This window comes from Anas acuta, chromosome 2 (genome assembly GCF_963932015.1).
Source record: "Anas acuta chromosome 2, bAnaAcu1.1, whole genome shotgun sequence".
NCBI classification, from domain to species: domain Eukaryota; kingdom Metazoa; phylum Chordata; class Aves; order Anseriformes; family Anatidae; genus Anas; species Anas acuta.
In genome coordinates, this window is record NC_088980.1 from 10,092,065 (window position 1) to 10,116,102 (window position 24,038).

At 36.1% G+C, this 24,038-nt stretch overlaps 1 protein-coding gene across 2 annotated transcripts in view; it reads right to left on the reverse strand.

The window, feature by feature from the left end:
* Positions 1-24,038, reverse strand: part of PTPRN2 (protein tyrosine phosphatase receptor type N2) — a 644,732-nt gene that overhangs the window by 395,941 nt on the left and 224,753 nt on the right. For both annotated transcript variants that reach the window (XM_068673455.1, XM_068673456.1), the window contains exons 5-7: positions 18,867-19,029; positions 6,226-6,700; positions 539-793 (exon numbers count right to left, since the gene is read on the reverse strand). In XM_068673455.1, coding sequence (XP_068529556.1) covers positions 539-793; positions 6,226-6,700; positions 18,867-19,029 — 893 coding nt within the window. The remainder of the gene's footprint in view (positions 1-538; positions 794-6,225; positions 6,701-18,866; positions 19,030-24,038) is intronic.

Sequence of the window (24,038 nt, forward strand, 5' to 3'; positions counted from 1 at the left end):
TGTTCTGACAGAAGCAAATAACCATAATAACCTTTTTAGTTTCCTAAGCTTGAAAAGGAACAAGTTGTTTTCTATGTGTACCTGTCTAAGACTTTCTTCTGCAAAATAATTGTGGTATATTAAGGAATTATTATCTGTAAAATGCAATTATTTTTTTTCCACATATTTTGAAACACATTCTTGGAATATAATCATTTTTCATTATCATTTTGCTTAAACATCTCATTTTCAAGAATGGAAAATTAGAACACACAGCATAAAGCAATTTGTCTTTCAATATAATTGAGTGTGTAGGTTTATCTTGTTTGTGAAGCTTGAAGGCCAAGGGTTCACAAAAAAGATGTATTTTAGGTAAATAAACTATACACTGTAAAAAGCAAACAACAAAGCTAACATTTTGTAGCCTTTGGGGAAAAAACACAAAAATGTTCCCTTCTGTCTTCTTTAAAAACAATTAAGAAAAAGTCTAGCACTAATATGAATGAAAGGAAAATTAGGATAGCTATCTTTTGTTGCACTTAATTATTAGAATTAATACCTGGTATGTTAACATTGTTTTCCGTTAATGCATTATGGATTTCTGTTCTTCCTTGAGCATCTCCTGTCTTCATTTGTGCTTCCATTTTTTCTTCTCCATTTTTTCCAGCACTCTCTTCTGTTTCTTCCTGAATGCCAGCAGTCTGAATTGCATTGGCAATAGTATCAGCAATCTCATCCAGTTCTGTTGAGCTGAGATTCTCCACATTCACCTGGTGTTTCTCTAGGTCCTTCAATACACCTTTAATAAGTGTTTCTGGATCACAAAACAACATAAGCACAAGATTTAGCTGCATACAAGAAGTATATGTGCTTGTATCTGTATCTTTCATTCTTTTCTGAAAGGTATCATTTCCTTAATGAAGACTGTCTTTTTTTTTCAAAGTTCACTTGTGAGGGACCTACAAAGATCATGTGGCTCAACTGCCTGACCAAAGTTAACCAAATGTTAAAGCATAGTATTGAGGACATTATCCAAATGCATCCTGAACGCTGACAAACTTGGGGCATCAACCACCTCTCTAGGAATGCTGTTCCAGTGTCTGACCACCCTCACAGCAAAGAAATTTTTCCTGAAGTTCAACCTGATAAAGGGGAAAATATTATCAGAAGGGTTAAAGAAAACGTTTTGCTTCTCATAGCACTAGGAAAGAAGAAGTAGTAAAAGGCTCTTCTGCTCCAGGGAAAAGGCAGCAGGACATCTGTGATTAATTGTCATTGGGAAAAGAGGATGAGATGTTGGATGTATCTGTTTTTTTTTTGTTTGGTTGGTTGTTTTTTTTGGTTTGGTTTGGTTTTGTTTTGATCCCACAGTGTTAGAATCATAGAATCATCCAGTTTTAAACACACCTAAGTGTGACTGTTAATAAAGTTTTGTCAGACTGTGACAGCCAACAGAGATTATGGTACCGCGCTGAAATAGTAGAGTATTTTGTGCAAGAAAACAAGTATTCAGTAATGAGAGTCAAAGACTTAATCTGTGTCAAACTCTACAGGCCAAGATGCTTAGGACTAAAATTTGGTGGAAGCTAACAGCAAATGCTTTTCCTTTCTACCTTTCATTGTACTGTATCCATCCCCTATATAACAAAATACAGTACATATATAATGACTAAATGCTTTAATTTAGAAAGACAATCTGCAAGATAAAATTGATCTAAACTTCAAAAAAAAAAAAGTTTTCACCAGACCTGGTCAAACTGAATTCAAGAAACTTTTTCAAGAAGCACACCAGCTGTCTAGAAGATGGTCATTTGGAAAGGGTGCATAGCAGAAATGAAGGAAATTAAGCTGTAGGATATACCAGCACTGCCAGATTACTACAGAAGTCTTGTTTCTGCTTAGGTATCACTTGTGTTCTTATGTTTTATAGAACTATCGACCAATAACATGACAGAAAAACCTAAATTATTGAAGCAGAGCTAATAAAGTCAGCAAAGAAAAGACAGAATACATGTCAGTTCAAAATCAAAACTAAAACTTTTCAACTAAATGTATAAAGACACATTGCAGGGCACATCACAGTAGGAAAAAGTATTCTTGGAACACTCTTTGATTACCTGACATCACTGCATCTACAAAAGAATGAAAACCACCATGATTTCAGTGACTGTGTTTTTAAAGAGCTTGTATCCATTTATCCATTAATATGAATAAGCCATGATGTACAGCAGTTAAAAATCTATGAATTAAATTTTGAAGGTTTTTGAAAACATCTGCAATAATATTTAGAATTGTTAATGACCATATTTAGTGCAGATGAAGGATCTACCTCTGTATTTCTGTACTCCTTTGAAAATGTGGTATGGACATGCAAAATGTCTATGCCAAGAGTGAGAGACTTCTAAGAAAACCCATCATTCATTCATGTCATTTTCTTCATACACAAACATACCCAAAACATCTGATTAGAGCTCCATACGTGAGTTTCCCACAAGCCAGATGTGTTTCCTAACTATTGAATGATTCTGACAGCTTTAGGGTCCCTCACCTTTTTGAAGCATTTTTGATTTGTTCAGCTTCAGAACAGAAACCACATTTCTTTCCTGTTGCATTAGAATCCCTGTTTTCTAGCTGTAACACATTGAGAAAAATGTTGATCTGGTTCTGTGGCTTCCAAGCTATTAGTAAACATCTTACCTAGAAATTAGATTTATGAAAAACTTTCAAAAACACTTACATGTGTTTAAACACTTGAAGTACTTCAGTGTTTAGTAATACTATAAAATTTTTAGTAAAATGCATAGGGAGACGTTTCCAGCAAATCTGAGCAAATAGAACACAATGAAAGCCAATGTCATTGAGTAAAAGTTGTATAAACTATGTACATTCATTCAAGATAAACAAGCCAGTTCAAAGTACAGGAATTCTGTAAGAGATTCAAGTATAAAGAAGCTCGTAATTCTGATTTGAAAAATCAGCAATGTGGGGTTTCCAAGCAGAAAGGAAGTTTTGAGTCTCAGAAAAATAACTCACTCCTGCATTTGCCTGTCAAGTTTTATTCAAGCTAGGTTCTGGCCATTATATCAATATTTTAAGACAAATCTTGTTTAAAAATTTGTTTATTCTTGCAGATCATTTGCAAATGATTGGACAAGGCTGATACACAAATAAATATAAATGCATCTATTAAAAAACACTCTTGGGTAATTTAAAAGAACTATTATGAATTTCCTAAAATCAGAAAATATTGTTATAGAAATATCAAAAAGCAGTGTGATACTGCAATGGGACAGCAGTTAAAGAGCACATGTACTTGATTACACATATGCCTGCGTACAGCCTTTATACTCTCCCTCAAACCACTTTGAAAAAGAGTCAGCAATGCTCAGCCATGTTTCACAGGACTTATACTGCAATACAGATTTCTGCTTTAGCTCCAGCTTCTGAATTGAAGGAGGCACACTGTGTTTTGTAGTTACTATGGAACTGTGATGACCTTAAAAGCACATATATCATAGATGATATAAATTTTAATATCAGTTTCATGAGTTGAATTCCCCCTAGTAGATAACAATAGCAGCTTAGCAAGGGAAAACAGCTTTTTATTGTAGAGCACATAAATCATGCTCCATACACCACTGATGCAACTGCCAAAGCCAGTTTGCTCAACAACAAGTGGTGGGGCAGCAATAACTTTACTGAAATCATAATGCATCCCTTCCTCCTCAGGATGAGTAGTCCCACATGGTGGACTGTCCCTTTCTAACCCATCATAACACCACACATCAGCTGTCCTCAGCAGTTGAGAATCACCCAGACAAGACAGATCTGCAAGACAGAGAACATACACAAATATTCATGTTCCATAAAACATCTGAATTACTAATTTTGTGACCTTAACAAAGCAGTGGAGAGAGATATATTCTGTAATATTTAATGCACTGAAAATGAGTAGACTAGAACAAATCACTTAAAACTGAGGCAAATTCTAAATACTGCTGGTGCAGAAAGCATATTAATGATTCCCCTGTTGCACTGTGACTACAAAGGCAGCACCCACACATATCACGCTACTCCTAGAAGTAATAGATTCCAAATCTGATAAAAAGTAGCTCCACATTTTCTTCTCTTGTATTCCTCCCTCAGGGTGCCTTGTTAGCTAATTTACCTGCCACTGTTCCACCACGATTCTCAGTGTTAATCTGCTCAGTACCTTCTGGATTGTTCTGCCAGTTAATTTACTTTGTCTAATCCTGTATTAGATGCAGCAGAGAACTGAGCTCATGTGACTGCCCTGCATACTTTCCAGTTTTTGAACAGTTCTGTGGTTTAGATAATGTAAGAAAGAAACAAACGACAAATACACAAAAATCATGAAGCACCAGAGAGACTGGAGAAAGACTAAAAGCAGAAAGTGATCTTAAAGTCAGCCTGGCAAATGTGAATCCAAACCATCATCATTCCAACAGACAGCAATTCAGACCATGAAGACAATGTTATCTGTCCTCACTGCTTCCTTCAGAGACTATTAAGTGGCTCAAAAATACAAAGGAATCCATATTATTTCCTACTCAAATGATCAGAATTTTATATCTATGCAACATTTAAAAGCTAATGCAACGGAAGAAGTTCCTACAGGGCACGTTATGTATGTGAAGTCAAAGCAGCACAACCCAATGAATTGTGAAACATGTTATTCCCTCTAAGTGTTAAGCATTTTTTTCCCAGTTGGCTCCTACCAGGAAAGGTGAAGTGGAACAGCTGGAGGATAATGAAACCAGCATGTGCCTAGTTTGTTTTGAGTCTAGCAACAAAATTGTCTAACCTGTGCAAGAGACTTACAGTGCCACCTGGATTTGATTTTACATTATAGTTCGTTCTTTGAAACCTATTATCTCTGGGCACCATACCAAGAATGCTTTCACTTCTGAGCATCCGTTAGATTGCAAGCATTATCTTTTCTCTGCTGCAACTTTGATGTTTTTGTGTGTTCTGGTTTTGTTGATTTCAAAATTAAAACAAATAAAAATAAAAACAAGCAAACTGAAAAAGAAAAGAAAAGAAAAGAAAAGAAAAGAAAAGAAAAGAAAAGAAAAGAAAAGAAAAGAAAAGAAAAGAAAAGAAAAGAAAAGAAAAGAAAAGAAAAGAAAAGAAAAGAAAAGAAAAGAAAAGAAAAGAAAAGAAAAGGAAAACCATACCCACAAATCAAAGAACCTTAAACTTTATGGAGGATACTAACTACAGAGGGAACTCAAAAACAAAACAAAACAAAACAAAAACTCATATATCACTAAATTCATTGGAGCACTGTTAACTACAGTGTAACATATGTAACTGCTTGGCAAACGCTGAGAAAAAATTCTATCATTTTTCAGACATTTTTGACCACTGGAATAACATCAATAGTTAGGTTAGTTTAGAGAAAAAATGAAGTGAATGAGAGGTTTTTTTTCTAAACTCTTCTTGATCCCCAGCCATGACATGAAAATCCACCTTGCATTGCAAAGAAGAACTTAAAATGCTTCAGAGCATCCTATGAGATGTTACGCTCCATGTTCATTTAAATATCTGTCAAACTATCACATACAAAAGAAATCAGGATGTTGTCATAGTTAAGTTGCATTAGCAAAAAATAAAAAAGATGCAAATTCAGCAAATGGGTTGGTCATTATAGATTGTCCAGCCACATCTTACTATAAACCTACCTATTTGGACTACTGTTTGTCCACATAGCCACATAACTGAGAGATTCCTCCCCTTTGTTCTATGTTCTGTGCCAAAATTTATGTCAGTGTTAATTTCTGTGTCTAACTGAATTTTGCCCATGGTCCTTGAATTTCTAGTTAGACACGGAAAAATTTAACAAAACTAGGCATTTCTATATTACCTATATATAGTGTGGGATGCATGCATAAGAACAGATGTGACAGCAAAGATATACCCATAATTATGTGTTGTTTGTAAAATGCTTTGAAAATATAATGAGTGACATAAATGCTACGGCTCACCAAGTGCCATATATTTCTGCATGCATATGGAAGGTGGGTTGAAGAATGTGGGTAGATGTTTGCAGGAAAAGAGTAGTTAGGATGGGGAACATTAGTATTCTCAGTATTACGGTAGAAAGATATAAATATGTCAATAGCAAGAGATGTATCTGAATAACTGTATATATATATTTCAAAAATGCTCAGTGAACATGAGGGAAACATCAGGTACATTAAAATAGATAAATAGCAACTTTACCATCCACTACACTCAGAGGGTCCTTTGGTTCATCCTGGGAAGCAGATTTATGATTCAGCTTCTCAGAGGTTGGCCCCAGCACTCCAGACGCAGGCTTTGTCTGGAATGGTTTCTTCATTTTGAAATCTTCTGCTTTTCCTTTGGCAAAAGTTCCATCAAAAGGGCTGACTGGAGAAGAGTAGAATCTACCAGCATAAATGTGAGACCCTTTAGTCCTGCTGTGAGAGCTTTTATCATTGCTTTGTGCAGACAAGTTCTGAGTGATGTACGTATGCAGCGCAGCCATCAGAGTTTTTTGGTCAAGCCCCACTTCTGGCTCTGATGAGAACTTGTCTGGCTGAGGCTGGTTGAAGGTCCTCCCATGGGGATTTTCAGCGTACTGTTGATGGGATGTTGATGTGTGGGCCAAAGGAGGTGCTCTTTCTTTGGGTTTTTGCATCATGTAGTACCTAATAGGATCATTATAGATGTAGCTCTAGAGAGAGTAGAAGGTAGAAATAAAGGCCTGGGTCAGTATTGCTTTGTAACTGTTATTGTTATGCAGGAATCACATGCATAACCCTTTGTGTTTTACTGACTGGGAAAACAAGAATTAGAATCTGTAATGTGTACACAGATTGCAACCCTTAAACTGTTAAGTTTGCAAAGAGGCACTATCACTTTGGTAAAAATTTTGCAAAACAATTTGTTAGATTATTAAAAAGTAAGAGACAGAGATTAGAGAGAGAAAGATAATATTCAAACTTGATGTTAACTGTGTATCCACTTTTTGTATTCAGTTGGACAAAGACAATCCAGTAAAAGCAATTCTCCTTTGTATTTCACTAGACTTCAGAGAATAACTTTTTTTTTCTTAATTACTTACCAAAAACTAGCAAGCAAAAATGAAAATGACATTTTTTAAAGAACACTGAGAAAATGTAAAAAAAAATGTTGTATATAAAAGATACTTTGTTCTATTTTAAATGAAATTGTTCATTTTTTCACTAAATTAAATTTGTAATCAGGATGTCCTTTGAAAGTATAAAGAAACGTAAAAGGAGACATTAAATAGATTTTGAACTCCTTGATTATATTTAAGTAAAACAACTCAGCAAATTAAACAAAAATGTGTAAGATGGTTCAATTACCCTAAAGACACATTTTAATTTGAATAAATGCTGGGGAAAAAAAAAAAAAAAAGAAAAGAAAAAAAAAAGTGGTAAGAGTGGGCTGCCACTAAAGTTTTCTATACTCAGTTTCAGATTTTCAAAGATGTACCAAAAGAAAATCCAAAATTGCAAGACAATATCTGTTTTTTTTTCATGTACTACTTTTTGCTGAAGAAATTTAATTTTGAGGACAAATTATAAATGCCCCATAACTACTTTAAACCTTAAGAAAACTTTTATTAGCATTACATATACTGTAATTTAATCCTAAAATCATATATTTTTTTAATGATTGCAGCCTGGAGGCAGGATTTTATCTTTTTAAGAAACTAGTTTTACCATCTCTGCTGTGTTTTTTGTTGTTGTTTGTTTGTTTGTTTGTTTTGGTTGGTCAAATGGTCATACAAACCACACGACAACCTGGGAAACTTTAGATAGTAATAATTTCAACTCTCAGTTCTATGAGTTATAGCAGATCTCTCATGTCTCTGCACTGACAGCAGAATGGTTTGGGACAGAAACCTGTGATATACATCCACAGAAATGCAAAAACTGCACACCAGAGGAGAGAAATTAGTAGAATTCAGATTGAAAATTCATTATTTATATATTTCCTATTAGAGTTTTTAAAGGCAAAATATATAAGGTCATGAAACTATTCCAGAAATGAATAAAATATTTCATATTTTATCTAGTTCCTTATTTATGGACAGCAATTTTTCTCTCCATCTGAACAATGCATTTCTTCTGATAACAGACAGTTGATTTTATAATGCCCTCAAGGGTTATCCTCCCCCTGAGAAGTGACTGAAGAGGTTCAATCCATGATTCCATATCATAATTTGTATATTTATGGCTCATGAAACTTTTATTACCAAAAAAAAAAAAAAAAAAGGAAAAAAAGGCATTTGGCTTCTTTGGCCTGTGATCCACCAACACAAGGCTTTTGACTTTTGCTTTAACATAGCATAGCATGTTTTGTTAATGCCAAGAAATTGGACTAGAGTAAGACAGTGTCAAAGAATATAGCGTTAGAGATCAAGCAGCCTTGTGTGTGAAATATTTTGATGTCCCCCGGGACCTGTATCAAACAGCAGCACTGTGGCTCTGGTTCAGTGCCCCAGCTGCAGGCAACGCATGGCTCTGCTCAACACCAAGGGGGGAGCCAGTTGTCAGAATACAAGTTGAATGCTATCTACATACTTAATGGCAAATCCTGGATGTGAAAAACTACTAGTCAAGCATATTTCTGTCTCAGTGTCCATGGGTCTTTGCATGGGGTAATTAACTCTTAATGACACCGCCCAGGAGGAAGTGCAGAGGACAACACAAAGCAGACACAGACACCAAGCACTCTGCAGACACGTGCACCCCGTCTCCCTTCCCTACCTCCATGATCCCTACCTTGCCATCTTTCAGAGGACCTTTTGGGGACTAGGGCAGGGAGAACATGGAAAGATAGAAACATGACAGGGGGAGAGGATGTCTTCAGCCAGAGAAAGACATTATATCAGTTTGATCTATCTCGTGTAACTATACCCTAATTTGGGTCGCTCTCTGATGTACAGCCTCCTCTTTTGCATCTAAGGATTTAACAATAAACCAAATCCTAGGGAGAGCATAACTGCTCGACACTCTCAACCACTTCTGAAAGATTAGGGTCAGGTGATTTGGGCTGGCTTTTGATGAGCTATTTAACAAGTCTAAATACCTTTTAACAGTAACAGATCTATGATTTTCTGCTCTTGCAGACAAGCACATCTAGAAAGAAAATGCAACACCAAGTGATTGTATACAAATTGCATATAAGTAAGAGCCAGTCCTGGGTTCAGAGCTGCACCTCTGTCAAGAAGGGGCAGCCTCTCGGCAGCTTGACAGGTCACACTTCGGGCAGCAAAGGATAAAATATTCTAATTAAAGCCTAGCATCGACAGCTCAGCTGTCTTCCCGGTGCACTCAGTTACCAGCCCATCTGATGTAGCTTAGACTGACTTAATTAAGGGTCTCTCACAGCTGTATGGCAATCCTTAACTTGGATGTCAAAAAACAAACAAACAAACAAACAAACAAACAAAAAAAACTTCCTTAAAGCCTTCCTTCTTGCTCCTCACCATCTCAAAGAAAACAGCACCAAAAATGTATGTGCCAACAGAAATGTGCAAGATACATAAAAACACAGCAACGGAAAACTGCAGCCCTAGACTACAAGAGTGTAGAACTACGAGATTGCAGAACTACTAAAAAATACTCTACTAAGTATAAAACTGGTTTATACAGAGTAAGGTTAGTATATAATTCCCTATTATTATGAGGAACAATTTTTTAAACAGATAAGGTACTGTTCAATTATCTCATGTCATTGATATAACATCTTTAAAAATTACTCTGAATTGCTAAAACACTCATTTAAAAAAAATTATTTCTCCATCTGCAAAAGATTTTCCTCTTGTTCACCACCTTTCAAATAAGTTATCTCAATAATTCACACATTATCAAAAAAAAAAAAAAACAAACAAAAAAAACCAACAGACTAACCTTTCTGAAGATAGAATTGTTAGGGCAATGTCTTCTATAGTTTAGGTATGTAGGTAACTGACATTTTCTGTATGAAAGTTCACAGAAGGGCACATTAAATTACACCTTGCAAATGCATTCTGCAAGTCTATGAACTATACTTTTTGTTTTACAAAAAAATAAAAAATAAAAAGGGGAAAGGATGAGATACATACATCACAAGGCATAGATAAATACTATGCAATTTCTCCACCAAGGAGCAAACAGATTTGAATGTCTGGCCCAACAACAGAAGGAATGGAATTAAATTTATGACAAAATAGTTCATTTCTTGAGAATACATCTGCTCAATGTTACAGGGAAATAGGCTAACAAAAACTATATAGGAATGCAGAAGGAAAATATGTCCCTCCCTCAATTTCATTTAGCCTTTTCTCTTTGTTTTCTGTTGTTGTTGGTTGGTTGGTTGGTTTTTTTGTTTGTTTATTTGTTTTTTTCAGTTATTAATTCATGTTTCCTGCCACACAAATTTGGTTGGACTATGACTCCACCTACATTATTTTATTTACTGTGTCTATGCAAGATAGTAACATTATGCTCCCTAAAATTAGAAAACACAACAAACGCTAGCACCAGGCCTTCCCTCATCAACAGTGAGCTAAAATAAAAGTTTCCAAGGGCTACTAAAAATAAAATGATATCATAGTTTAACTCACTGTGTGGAGGGAAAGGAGTTTAGCTTTTTCTGTCAGAAGCAGTCTAAGTACTTTGCAAACCACACACACTTGCCTCATTTCAACCTGTTACATGAGAACTTGCACATACTCATGTGAACCCCAATCTCACCAGCAGCACAACAGAAACAGCCAATTGCTAGACCAAAGTGTGAGCTACGAATTCATACACCTCCATTTACCTTTGCCTTGAGAGAAATTCAGCCAACAATTAAATATGAGGGCTGTATCAGTGTTGTGGAGTGGACCACAGTGCAAAAGTCCTTGGGATGGAGCTGGGTAAGCAGTAGAGCCATCTCTTTACAGCATCACTGCTAAAGCAGCCAGTCTTGCACAGCCCCACACTAAAAAAGGTTTAATTCTTCACTGTTCCCAGGCAGTGCTGCACTGTCAGGAGGATACCTTAGCAGGCTTCAAGCTAGCTGAAGGGGAAATCTCTGCTTTACAAACCTCTGTGTGCTGTAGACATGATGTTACACACTGCACCAAGTTAATTGTTAGGTTTGTCTGAAAATAACAGGCAAGCCCAATAAAAAAATTCAATTTTCTGAGAAATAGTGGAACAAAAGCCTTTTCTACCAACTGATAATGGCCTTTTTGCATAGAGTAGAGAGTGATATTATATCATGCAAGAAATCACTGGGGGGAAAAAAATAAAAAGAACTAGGAAGATGAATATATAATCCAGATTCCACTAAAGAGGCCAAACCAGTGCCTCCTGCAGCGATGGTACAGTACCAGGCCCATGGTCTTCTGACAGATTCACAAGCTTAAGACAACAGGGGCCATTACAGCCATCTCATATGATCTATTATTTCACTAATAATTTTCTGTAGCTATCTCATATTTTCTCCCTGAGAATTATAACAGCTTTGAAACTATTTAAGGACTACATCAGAGAAGAAAAGATGGCAAAGACTGTTAATTAACATCCTGTAGTTTGCAATGCCAAAAGCCTGATCAAGCAAAAGGGCTTCTCAGAATCTCCTTTGGTCAAAACAAGTGACGACTTTGCTTCCTAATTCTGGTTGTGAAACTGCAATGTAACAGAACTGTCTGGGGCCTGACTGTATAGCATTCAATAATCTACATTGCAGCAATTTCAGTTGACAGAGATTTGATTGAGAGCAGTGTATTCTACCATTTTTAAACAAAACAACCTCCAAAATAAAAGAGAAAACATAGGATAACTACACTGTGTTCTTTCATGTATAAGTAACTATTTAAAAAATTCACTTTTAAGTCACAAATGTTCCCAGCCATTCTTGGTCTCCTTTGGGATGTTCTTAGCTGCACGCCTACCCTTCAGCCTTCTCTAGCAGACTCTCCTGCATGAATTATTCTTATCATTAGTTGTCATTTCTTGTGCTGCTGAGGAACTTGCTGGCTTTAGTCTTCATAAGTAACTGCTGGTTGTTGTCTCTGTTTCTGACAAATCTGCATCCTATTGGATAAAATGAAGTTTCTACAGCATTGGGTGAGGAGCTGTCTAATCTGTGTGCCATGCTGGTTTGAGGGCCAGCCTCAGAGTGCCTTCACCTCTCTCCGGCTACCAGATTCAGGAGCTCCCTAACATTAGAACAAGAACCAATAAAGCGACAAACAGCCCCTAGTGGATGGTAGAAATTGTGCAGCGTGGTGATCAGTGCCAATAGATATACCAGGGTTTATTAGCCTCCCTTCTATGAGAACAGTTTGCTCATATGTCAATAAGTCTGTTACTTAAGGTTTCAGCGAAAGATGTTTAAACACATTTTCTCTAGGCATATGCTGGTATATTGAGCTAACTCATTATCTAAAGATGATTTACATAGAAACATGAAGATCTTCATCTGCCAAAAGTTGAGCACATTAGCACCAATTCAACATATTTATAACTTCAACATATGAGATATGACTGTAGAGACTACCTTTATCCGAAGAAATGCAAAAACTTTAAACACATGGCATTTTGGAAAAATAGAGTTGTTTTTGAAAGGGTGAGGAGAGGTCTGAAAAAGACGGAAATCTTATTGTCCAGTCAGTATTTGAGATTTTAAAACCATCAATCAATGCTTCACCCATTAGTTACTAGAAAGTAATGAATTGGCTTTATAAATAAGCCCCCAGACCTGACACACACCATTTATAATACCATTTCTATAGCACTTGCACCTTCAAATCATTGAACAAACTATTAATCTTTATAAGACAGCTGTGTGATAAGGGATTAGGATTTCTGTGTGAGTCATGGAAGTTCTGTCACCCCACTGTACACAAACCCATAGATTGTAGGTAAAGCCAGGTGTTAACTTTGTGACTCAAAGAGCATGGTTCTGGCACTAGAATCTTCACTTGCCAAATCATTAACCTCAAAAATTAAGTCACTTGTTACATTAGATCACTAAAGTCTGTATTTATGGCACAAACAGCTTTCATATAATTTTACTAGGCTTTTTAGCCATGATTCTGTTAGACCCTTGAAAGTACAGGTACCAGTCCTCCCAGAAAAAAAAAAAAAAAAAAAAAAAAAAAAAAAGAAATCCTTGACAGATGCATGCAGATGTGGAATTTACCATGTTTTATTTTATATATTTAGATATTTGTATATTTATAATATACAAGACCATTATAATGTATGATATATATATATATATTACAAGTTATGCATAACTTGGAAATTCCTTTTTCTCTTCACTGATCATAAAATGAAGTTAGGCTGACTTGCACTTACACAAACATTAGTATTTGGTTAAATGAATTCTTCTCCAGTTCTTGTAGGGTTTTATCTGTTTGTTTGTTTGTTAGAGGATCTTAATGTTTCTATTTAACTGAAAAGAGCCATGGAGAGGAAAATGATCCAACAGATGAAGTACTCATTTGGGATTTTAGGCTTAACTTTAAGTCTACACTCTACCAAAATAGTCCTGCATGACCTCAGAAAAGCTATCTAATCTGTGTGTGAAATAGGGATATTAGTTCTTCCCTACTTTGTAAGGGCATTAAGTAAATAAATACATCAATGTTCTGAGACATTCAAATATTACTCTAATGGTTGTTGTGTAGATACGCCAATAGACAGGCAATTCTGTAGCTTCAGGGAGTTACTCTATCAATTATTACTGATATTTTTACTAAACTGTTTATGCACAGGGTGAATTACATTTTTCTTGCAGAATCCAACATATATGAAATATTAATTTTACCATTTATACAAGCAGAATTTAAATGTATACACTGCAGAAAGGTTTTTTGCTTTTCAGCAGTCAGCCATCAAATCAATTCCTGACAATCTTCATTCAGCACTGTATTTTAATCAGTGTTAGACAAATAAGGGTCCTGCTTTTCTGAATTACTGCTCCAGATTAAAATAAGCAATGACTGCATAATTTCTGACTAGTTAATCAGCATAATCACTGTTTGCAGATAAGTTCAGAGTATATCTTGCAGCATTTGTGCACTCTGATTTTCTAAAACAAATACTAATCCTTTTTAATAATTATTACACATCTTAGTTCTTTCAGAAGATCAATTACAAAGACCCAATCGATTTTCAACCCAGCAAAGCTATGAGTACTCTTCCCTGAATGTGAAAGGGGAGAGTGGAAAGTTTCCCCTTGTGCCAAGGACCAAAATATAAGATTTACCAAATGCCCTGCCTAACCTTCATAAGCTTCAAGATTCCAGCAAGCTGACTGCCTTGAGTATTTACTTGTGCCTTTTCTCCTTTCAGCACCATTGAACTGCTGATCTAACAACCAGCCATAGCTCACTGCCACTAACCAGTCTCTTTATCCTCTCATTTTGCCCTTCATGATTCTTCAAAGACCTTCTTTGATGAAAATAAAGATTGTTTTTTCCAAACTGTCCTTTAAAACTTAGAAGAATACCTGAGACTCAGAAAGTTCTGCAAACACAATATTTATACACAATGTATGCCTTGAAAATAAATACATGTAATTAAAAAACAAAGAGGAAACTCCAGAAAATGAATGAAATTCCCCAAAGACTCTGAGTTAATCAATTTTATCTCCACACTATGTCCTGGGGTCTAAGCAGCACAGCAGCCTGAGGAAGACCCAAACTGCAGGTGGGACCCACATCTGAAAGCCTCGGAGCTAAGTCAGACTGAAGGAACAAGAGCAGTAACTTGTTTTTTTCCATCCTTAAAAACCAAAACCACAAAACAGAGATCCCTGCAACAAGAAATGCAGCATTAGTGTAAGTGTAGCAGACAGCTTTCTTAGTCCTACAGTCCTTAGGTGGTAGATGTGGCTGCTGCATTTGAAACGAGCTTGTGCAGTGCTATGGCACCAGAGCAGTGTACTTTTATCAGCCTGAGGCATTAAAAAATTAAAAAGCCAGACTATCAGAAAGCATGAGAATATGTACAAACTGTAGATCGAGGAAAAAAGGGAAAAAAGGAAAAAAAAAATAAAAAGCCAGTCCAGCTGAGTTATTTGTATTCTCTTTCTGGGTTTGAGACTTTTAAATACACTTGGATCACATTTCAAATCTTTTCTCTTTCTATGATGACCAAAAAATTATTTGTAATCAGATGAAAGCAGTATAATTGAAATCACATGCAATTATTCAGGCATTTGGACTTTTAAATATATATATATAACATGAGATTACTGCCTACTGCCTGAGCTAATGGTTGCTGAAAAGTAGGCAACAGCAGCATTTGTTTCCATCCTGATTGTTTTTGCTGCCCCTCTTTTTGCTCTTTTGTAACAGCCACGGTGGACATGGCAACTTTTTTTTTTTCCTTATTGTTTTTTTTCCTTTTCCAACTACTTTACTTAAGTTCTCCTCAAGGCTTCACACACACCCCCTGCTATGTTCTGCTCACGCAGAGCCCAGCAGCAGAGCTACCAGCAGCAGCAGCAGCGCAAGTGAGCTCTGGTTTTACAGCTGGATGGCTTCAGAGATATCAACTATGTGCTATCCCTTACAGCCCAGCAAAACTGTTTCTCAGTTTCAGTAGAAATGTATAAAATGTAGTGTTGTTTTTTTGTTTGTTTGTTTGTTTTTTGTTTTTATTTCGGTTTTGTCCTTGGGTGTGTGTGTGTGTATTTTGTTTATTTGTTTGTTTTCCATGGAAGAGAGGTCTGCTCTAACTGGAGAGGAGATGAGCAGGAGAATTCACACACCTGAAACCTTTGCATTTCTTGCCTCAGTAGGTGAGAGAAGCCAAGCTTTCTCATGCTGTGCATGTGCCTAGCTATATGCTATTTTTCATACCAAGTCCAGGTTTAGTAGAAACGAATCACAGAGATTGATAATGCAGCATTTTGTGAATGGTAAAATCTTCATTAAGTGGAGTGGGAAAAAAAAAAAAAAAAAAAAAAAAGAGAGAGAGAGAGAGAGAGAAACAACAACAACCCAAATTCCCACTAGCTAATGCTTAAGTAACAAATGCCACCAAGTGCTCATTTTCTGAACAACTCTTTCCAGCTGAACTGAAGTGAAATGTTCTTTACAACTGTAATCCTCAGGAAACAAACTCACCAAATCTTCCAATTTACTGTTATTTATCCACTGGCAGAGTTATTATCAGCTGGCTAGATTACAGCCTGCAGTAGATACTGTCTAAATACTGAGAAAAAAAAATAAAAATCTAAGTTAGTGCTTCCAAATCCACTCAAAGGAGCTCTTGCTATAAATGGCAAACTTACAGGTTTTGTTCCACCACATGATTTAAGCTTGACAGTGTTATTTCTGTCACTGTTGTATCAAGCCTCTATCTGACAGTTGTTTGAACAAGAGGAATATGAAGAGAGTTTCCTGTTTTAAGTTTTGTTCTGGCTCATCTTTCAGCTTTGTACATAACTGTATGCGTGCTCTGCCTGTTAATGGTGAATTCTGTACTTTAATTCTTGTAACATGCATGTGGAACACAGTAGGAAAATACCAAAAGTTTATAAAGACTGATTACAAATTTTAAGTTAAGATACTAAATAAAACTTTTGGATGCTTTTAAACTCTCTTAGTCTCTTCTCTTCCTTTCTTTTACTCTTGTCCAGAGTCTTCTGATGACAGTTTCAGAACAAAACAGAAACCCACTCAGGGAGTCTGCCTAGAAGCACTCAATTTCTGCAAGATTCAGCTATACTTCATAGAAGGTAAGGTATCAAAGCAACCAGAGCAGCGTTACATCTCCTGCTCCCCGACAGCAAGGCTGAAGTAACAGAGGTACATATATATACTTGAAAGAAAATGATTTTTTAAGAAGGGCAACAGCCCAAAAGCTGCAATTCTAAGTAGGGTAAAGTACCTTTGTCTTACCCTTATTTTTAATTAGAATATGTCAAGAAAGCTAAAAAAGATAAGAACTTGCTACAACTGTGTAACATAGGTTCATTTTGAACTACAAAACAAGACATCAAGATTTTGTTGAACATGCTTATGATAGTCATTTACGACTTCAAGTGGTATGACCATATCAAATACAGTTCTTGCAATTACTTTCCTTCATACTCTTTTCTAGCCATTTTTTATTATTTTTTTTTCCTGTTCCCTGGAGTAGAACACATTTTGTCTTCTATTTTGTTTAAACTTATTCCATTAATGACCCAATGAATCAAGGTACAAACACAGTGTCCCTCTTGTTTCTTTTTAAAGAACAGCAGTCACATTTGATTTGCAAAGGACAAGAAAACATCTCCAGGATCATGTAAAATTCATGATTTATTGCTGATTTTTAAGATATTTTTCCTCTCTGTCTCTCTCTCTCTTCTTTTTTTAAATTTAAATTATAGGTAACATGTCTGGCTCAATGTCTGCTGCTTTAGAATGCTCCTTAGTAAATAGAAGCGTATGGTTTGCTTCTATACGTGCTTCATTTCCAGATTTCCTCGTCTTTATCCCACTCCCCCAGGCTTCAGAGTACCCATCTCCATGGCAACACTCGATAAGGTTGGTGGGTGGTGTTATCACAGCAGGCTTCCCCACAGAAGGTCTCAGCCATATGGATTATTTATGAACTTGCATGACAGCACCAGACCCACTGAAATACTTGGGCAAGTTTTCTCTTCTCTGAAAGCCAGTGATATAAAGCGGGGCATCTTCACTGCAGTCAGTGCCCACAAGTAAAGAGCTGAGGCAAAGCACCACAAAGGTGGTCAGCCATCCATCCCCAAAGATGCCTTGCCACTGCCTGCAGGTTTCTTCTGCCCCAGCTGAGTACCCATTGACATACGCTATGAATCGTAGCTTAGTTATACATCCCAACCAGTGAAACTGGAAAGTTGCAGCTTCTCAACAGAACAACACTTCAGATGTGCCATGATTAAATCGTTGATACAACTTACACTGCTGTTGGGAGCTGCTGATGCAGAAACACTGCAGAAGTTCTACATTTCTGAGTTAGTTCTTGGAAAAAGCTAGCAGTATGGCTTGGACATAATTTCTTCACCTGTTTTTTTCCTAAATCTTAAGTGTACTTTTTAGATAAGGTTGTTGCATTTACACTGTATTCATGCAAACAGCACATACCAATTTTTTGAAAGAATTCCCATAACAGCAGTTTATTTCTTTAAATCAATGCCTTTTTTTTTTTTTTTTTTTTTTACAAACGTACTTTTTTTGAGCAGAAGATGTAGGACTGTGAGGGCCTGTCATATGCATCCACATCATCCAATCATTTTACAAATTTATCAAGCTCCATTTGGAACCAGATAGATTTTCTCTAGGAAAGGAAAGCATTGTTGTAGTTCTCAAATAGGCATTATTTAAAAAATAATAATAATTAAAAAAAATCATAGCCAATACCCAAGATTTAATAGGTGTGATTTATCTTCCTAGCTTTATTTATTATGTACACAATCTGCACCTAAATTGGTCACCATAAGCTTCCTTCATGATCAATAAGAAGTAGGAATAAACACCAAGAATTCACAGGGTAGTTCTGTCAGCTCTTCGGAGAGGAGCATTACAGGTGCTGTAACGGGGCGGGGTTCAGATCAGCCAGTGAATATGCTACAGCTTTTATCCTACTCTCTTTCTTTCCTAACATAGAATCAGTCCCTAATTTAGGTAAAATGATCCAGATTAGAAGAGATCTGTGGTTTACAGTGTTGAAGCTGACTCAACTCATTTGAGGAGAACTTGGTTAGTGCAGTTATGATAATCAGTTGGAGGAGGCAATAAGAAACAATGTCTGGTGTCAGGACAGAAGGGAAAATTGAAAAATAAGCAAAGTTCACAAGAAAAGAAAGCCAGAAATCACAGAATGTAGGAACTATATTAAAAATACAACCTTGACAGAAGCTTTGTTGTTCTTCTTCCTTGGATATAAATTTGTAGCTGCAGACTGGGAGAGAATATTTAGATATTTAAGATATTGCTGAAGTGACTTGGCCAAGTTTACATCATTTTCCAGATCAGAATTTCTTTCATTATCTGCATTCTGTTCCAAAATCCTGTACAGCAAAAGCAAAGGAAAGAACATTACCAGCCCGCACAACATAAAAGGTAATGTTTTACACTGCAAAACATTGAAGTTACTTCTATTCAGCAGTTCTTAACAAAACAAAACAAAACAAAAAAAAGGCATTCAAAAGCTTAACAACCACAAAAGTACAGAAAATTCAATGTTTCAGCAGAAAGTGTAAAAAAAAAATCACTGTTAACAATTTATTTCATGAATCAAAGTTAATGATCCAACAATAAATCAAATAAAATGCCTACTTTGAGGCCAAGTCATATTCAGAAGAAAACATTTGTAAAAAGAAACTATGCATGATTAAATTACACCCCAAAAAAAGATACAAGATAGTTCTTATGCTTCAAAAAATTGCTGGATGATGACGGAAATCAACACCATTTGGGCCCCACAGCAATTTACAGAATATGGTAAGACTCCTGAACATGGTGAAATAACTGAGCAAGTCAGCTCCGGCAAGAAGCTTAATGAGGGAATAATGAGGTAAAAGTATCTCTTCTGATCTTCTCATGTGCTTGGGAATCATAGAATAGCAGTGTTTCCTGACTGTTTTAAACAGATCTAGGTGACATTTGCAAAGAAAAGCTAAAAAGGTGATTAACCAACAGCAGTGTAGAAGCTTTTATATGAGATTCAGAATGTTGTGTGCAATGAATCTGAATTATTACCAGCTCTCCTCATCTATCTCAACAACATGTCAATGATGATGATAATTCAAATGTCAACACCAGCAGCTACTTCATTCCTCATGCAAGACAGCAGAGGGAGGGTCCCCAATCTGTTTCATTGCCTGCGAGTGTCACATCATATTGAGGGATGCAGAAAAGGGTCACCTCACCTTTTTCCCATTGTCACCATTTCCCACCTATGTGCCCACACACTTCAGTGAAGAACAATTCCATGTGGAGGAGCCTTCCAGCTTAGGAAGACAAGGCATCACTTCACTTTCAACACCTCCACACTACTGTAAGCAAACTTTTATTCCACTAGTTCACATCATGGTGCTCATTTGGGAGCACAGCTTGAGAGTATCTTTATCTTATTTTCCAAATCTTGGGTTTAATTATATTACTTTATGCACAAAGTATTAGACTTCCTTCAATGTTCACAGCTGTATCAAATGCGTGTCCTGACTAATTTAATACTGATAAATGTAATTAATAATCTAATTTGCTGTGGTGGCACCGCAACCAATAGTGCTCGCAGGGTTGCTCACTTTGAAGAACCAGAAAAAAGCATCCACCCCCACCAAGAGGCAGCTTGTGAGTGGGGAAAATTTAGTTTTTCTGCTTTAGCAAGGAACTTGACAGCTTTGGATGTAGAAACAAATGCATCATGGAGCTAAGGCAGCAGGACAGGAGACCTGGATCAGGCCTGCCACCCCAGCTGGCGCAGCTTGGTCTCCTCAGGAGGTGAAAGTCAAGAACTCAGCCTGCCTCAGGGTAGAGCCATGGCCTGGCCTTTGCAGCCCACAGGGAAGGGCAGCTGTGAAAGCTTCATCACACCCTTCCATCTCCTCAGTCCAGACTTGTTTCCTCACACACAGGACAACTGGCACAAATGGGACTTAACCCTGTGAACCATCACACTCTACTGCATCACTTTCTCTGCCCAGAATATACTTAAGTTTAATGCAAGGAAGGACAGCCCAGACTGCTCTTCTTACATTCCCATGCTGAGGGCCTCCAAAGCAACCATGTGCAATTCCAGGAGAACCACCAGTTACCAAACAGGTAAACAAAATCTAGGAAAATAAAGTTTTCTGCACAGAAAACTATAGAGAACTTGGCAACTCTGCTTCCTTCTCATGCTGTTCATATTATTCTCTTATTGCAGTTCATATTATTCTCTTATTGCAGAGTTCTAAATTCTGCCTTTCTATGGAGGGTGGATGTGCACGTAACGTTATCCACCTCCTTTTCAACTTAAAGCCAGGCTAAAACTGTTCTGCACTTTTAGAAAGAGACGGGCAGTATGCTTTCTGCTTCAATAGAGATGAACTAATCCAAAGAGGCTCTCATCATAGAAGGCATCCCAGTTTCATGCACTCATCTTTCATTTATCAATTAATTCCAACATCTATCTTTGCCTTTCTTCACTAACTTTGAAAAGAAAGGAAAAACAGAAATACCAGACCAAATTCTGCCCTGAGGATTTCCACTGGAGCTAATGGGAACTGAATGCACAGATAAAAGACAGTATTTAGGTTAGCTTTTCAAGCCATTATTTACAGTGTATAATCACTTGCACTGGTGGTAGAAGCAAAATCTGAGGTGTATGATTTCTCATTTTTTCTTAAGAAGATAGCAATTTGTCTCAAAATTGTGTTTAAATTCCATATTAGATATAATATTTTATCCTATAAACTGCAAAAATAACAATTAAAATGTAAAAGACTGATAAAGCATACATTTCAATTGATGGCAACTTTAGTAAAATCCTTCAAATACCTCTGAAAGATTTGTTAAAATCTTTGTAGTTCACCAGTATATCACTGTTGTTCACCTTGTTAACACAGAAGGTAAAATGCATTAAATGAGCTATTATTGTAACTGAATTAAAATATTTCCTTTAAATTTGACAAAGTGATAGTAGAAAATGGATGAAAGAGGACTATGTTAAAACACCTGGTGAGTACAAGAAATGACTGTCATCTGAGTTCTTGTTGTGCACTTATTTGGAAGCATTTTCAGTATTATTTTATTCAGAAAAAAAGGACTTTGCATACAAAGAACTACAGTGTATAAAGACAATAATATACTTACTTATTTATCCATAGAAATAATTATACTATCCTACCAAAAACAGGGCGTTGGAAGCTTTTACATGGAAATATCTGAATCTCTGCACCTCAGATATAATGCTTTTCTAGAATGTTCTCTATTAAGAGATACCACACTTTTTAGAATAAAGAGTTTCTCCCTTTTAATACTGTGAGAATCTTATTACTGACTTAATGATGGTTTTATTATAGAAATAATGCTATACCCCACTTTATACATTGAAGCTTGCTGGAAACGTTTGTGGTTTTGCCTAATTGCACCAATGAACACAACTGACATTTATTCCCAGTGTGCAGAATGGATTTTTTTCCTTTATCTTGGATCCTCTTTCAAGAACGTTTTTTTTTTGAAATTTAATAAGGGCCCAGGAAATACCATGTACACTCCAGTTAGCCACCAAAGAAAGAACTTTCATCTTGAAATCAAGCTCCCAGTTTCCTTTTTTTTTTTTTTTTTTTTTTTAAGATGAAATCCATGTCTTCTGTTCCATCAGATTTCATACGCACTAATTTAGCCTAAGTCAATTTACCTTTCAAGTGTCTGAGTCTATTTTCTTGCTCTCACTAACTCTGTGGGGATTAATGACTCATTAATATGACTTCATATTGTCTTATTACACACTTTATCCTTAATAAAAGGTCTCCCTGCCATAATGTTTCTTTGATAATGAGATACCTACACTAAGTTGCTTTTTTAATTATTTAATTATTGTCTGATAATACTTTAGCAAGTGTACTGAACACACTAAGCATACAGCACTTTTTATTAGAATCTATAAGAAGCCATGAAAAAAGTTCCTACTGTTCCCTGACCTACAGAATACATTGCAAATGGACAACCAGAAAAATCAATTAATGTTTTAAACTGTTGGCACATAAGATAATGCTTTCAGAGGCACAGCTTGGTAACTTCAGAAAATCTATCGACAATGGGAACAGCTATAAGTGGAACACATTTGAAAGTCTGATGTTCCTAAAGTGCCAATACACAAAATGTTGTGTTTTTTTTAAAGTATAGTTCTAGTTAAAAATGCAAACCAGTTCAAACCTGATCTCAGCAGGAACTCCTAAAAGTGATCATCTGTTTTCAGTATAAAACCTAAATTATTTTTCGTATCTTCTTATACATTATTTTTTTTTTCTTGTGGAAATCTGGCCTATTTTATCTTATTTCCATGAATAAACGTTATAGGTACAATCATTAAAAAAAAATCCTCAAGATATTCAAAATCATTTCTCATACCATGTACAGAGAGTAATCCATGCAGTAATGGCATTTAGTGCCTCTATGCAGTGAGAACAGATTTATGGATTCTACCATGTGTTGTTATCTGCTTTGTGATAAATTATGGATTACTGTCTCTTTTAGAAGTTACGCTTATACCTTACTGCTCTCCCAAAGTATACGGCACTGTAACTTTAAGGTATGCTTTTGTTTCTTTTACATTAAAAGAATCATCATACATGCAAAATACAGGGTCAAATTCTGTGAACTAAATCAAAACAAACTGACATAAACACAGATGAAGCTGCTGGGCATTTTCAATTACAGAGCTGTGTTTTTTTTTTTTTTTTTTTTTTTTCCATAAAAAGAGAACAGAAATGTTTTCATCTTCTTTGCAGTATATGAAGATCCAACAATCAATGTATTGCCATTGAGGCTAGAAGCTTGAGCTTTGTTCCACTATTAAGAAAGTTTTCTAGCAAAAAAGAGTTGCTATGAATTTCACTGATTTTGAGATTGTTTTTCATAAAACCATGTATGAGAAAGCCAATTTCCCCATTTTTAACATTTTCTAAAAATTTACACCTTTTAAAATTTCCTTTTGGGGGTTTGCGTGATTGGGTTGCACTTGAAGACTGTAGGGGCATAATATAACAGGTAAAAGTAAATTCATACATGTCTGTGTATGAAGATGACATTACATCCAAGACATCCATATCATTCTATACAATTAAAGATGTTGTGTCTCTTGCCATCAATAACTGTTAAACTGCCCCTCAGTATCTATCAAGCCACAAGAAAAATGGTTTCTATAATGTAAAGTACAGGTAGAAAGGTCCCAGCCTTTTCTGCCATAAAATCCTGCAAGAGTCCTCCTTCAGTTACAACTGTGTATTGGAAGAATAAGATTTTGAAGATATAAATGGATGCCCAGAATCTAATTTTTATTCCCTTTGTTTCTTTTTGTTGGCTTATTCGA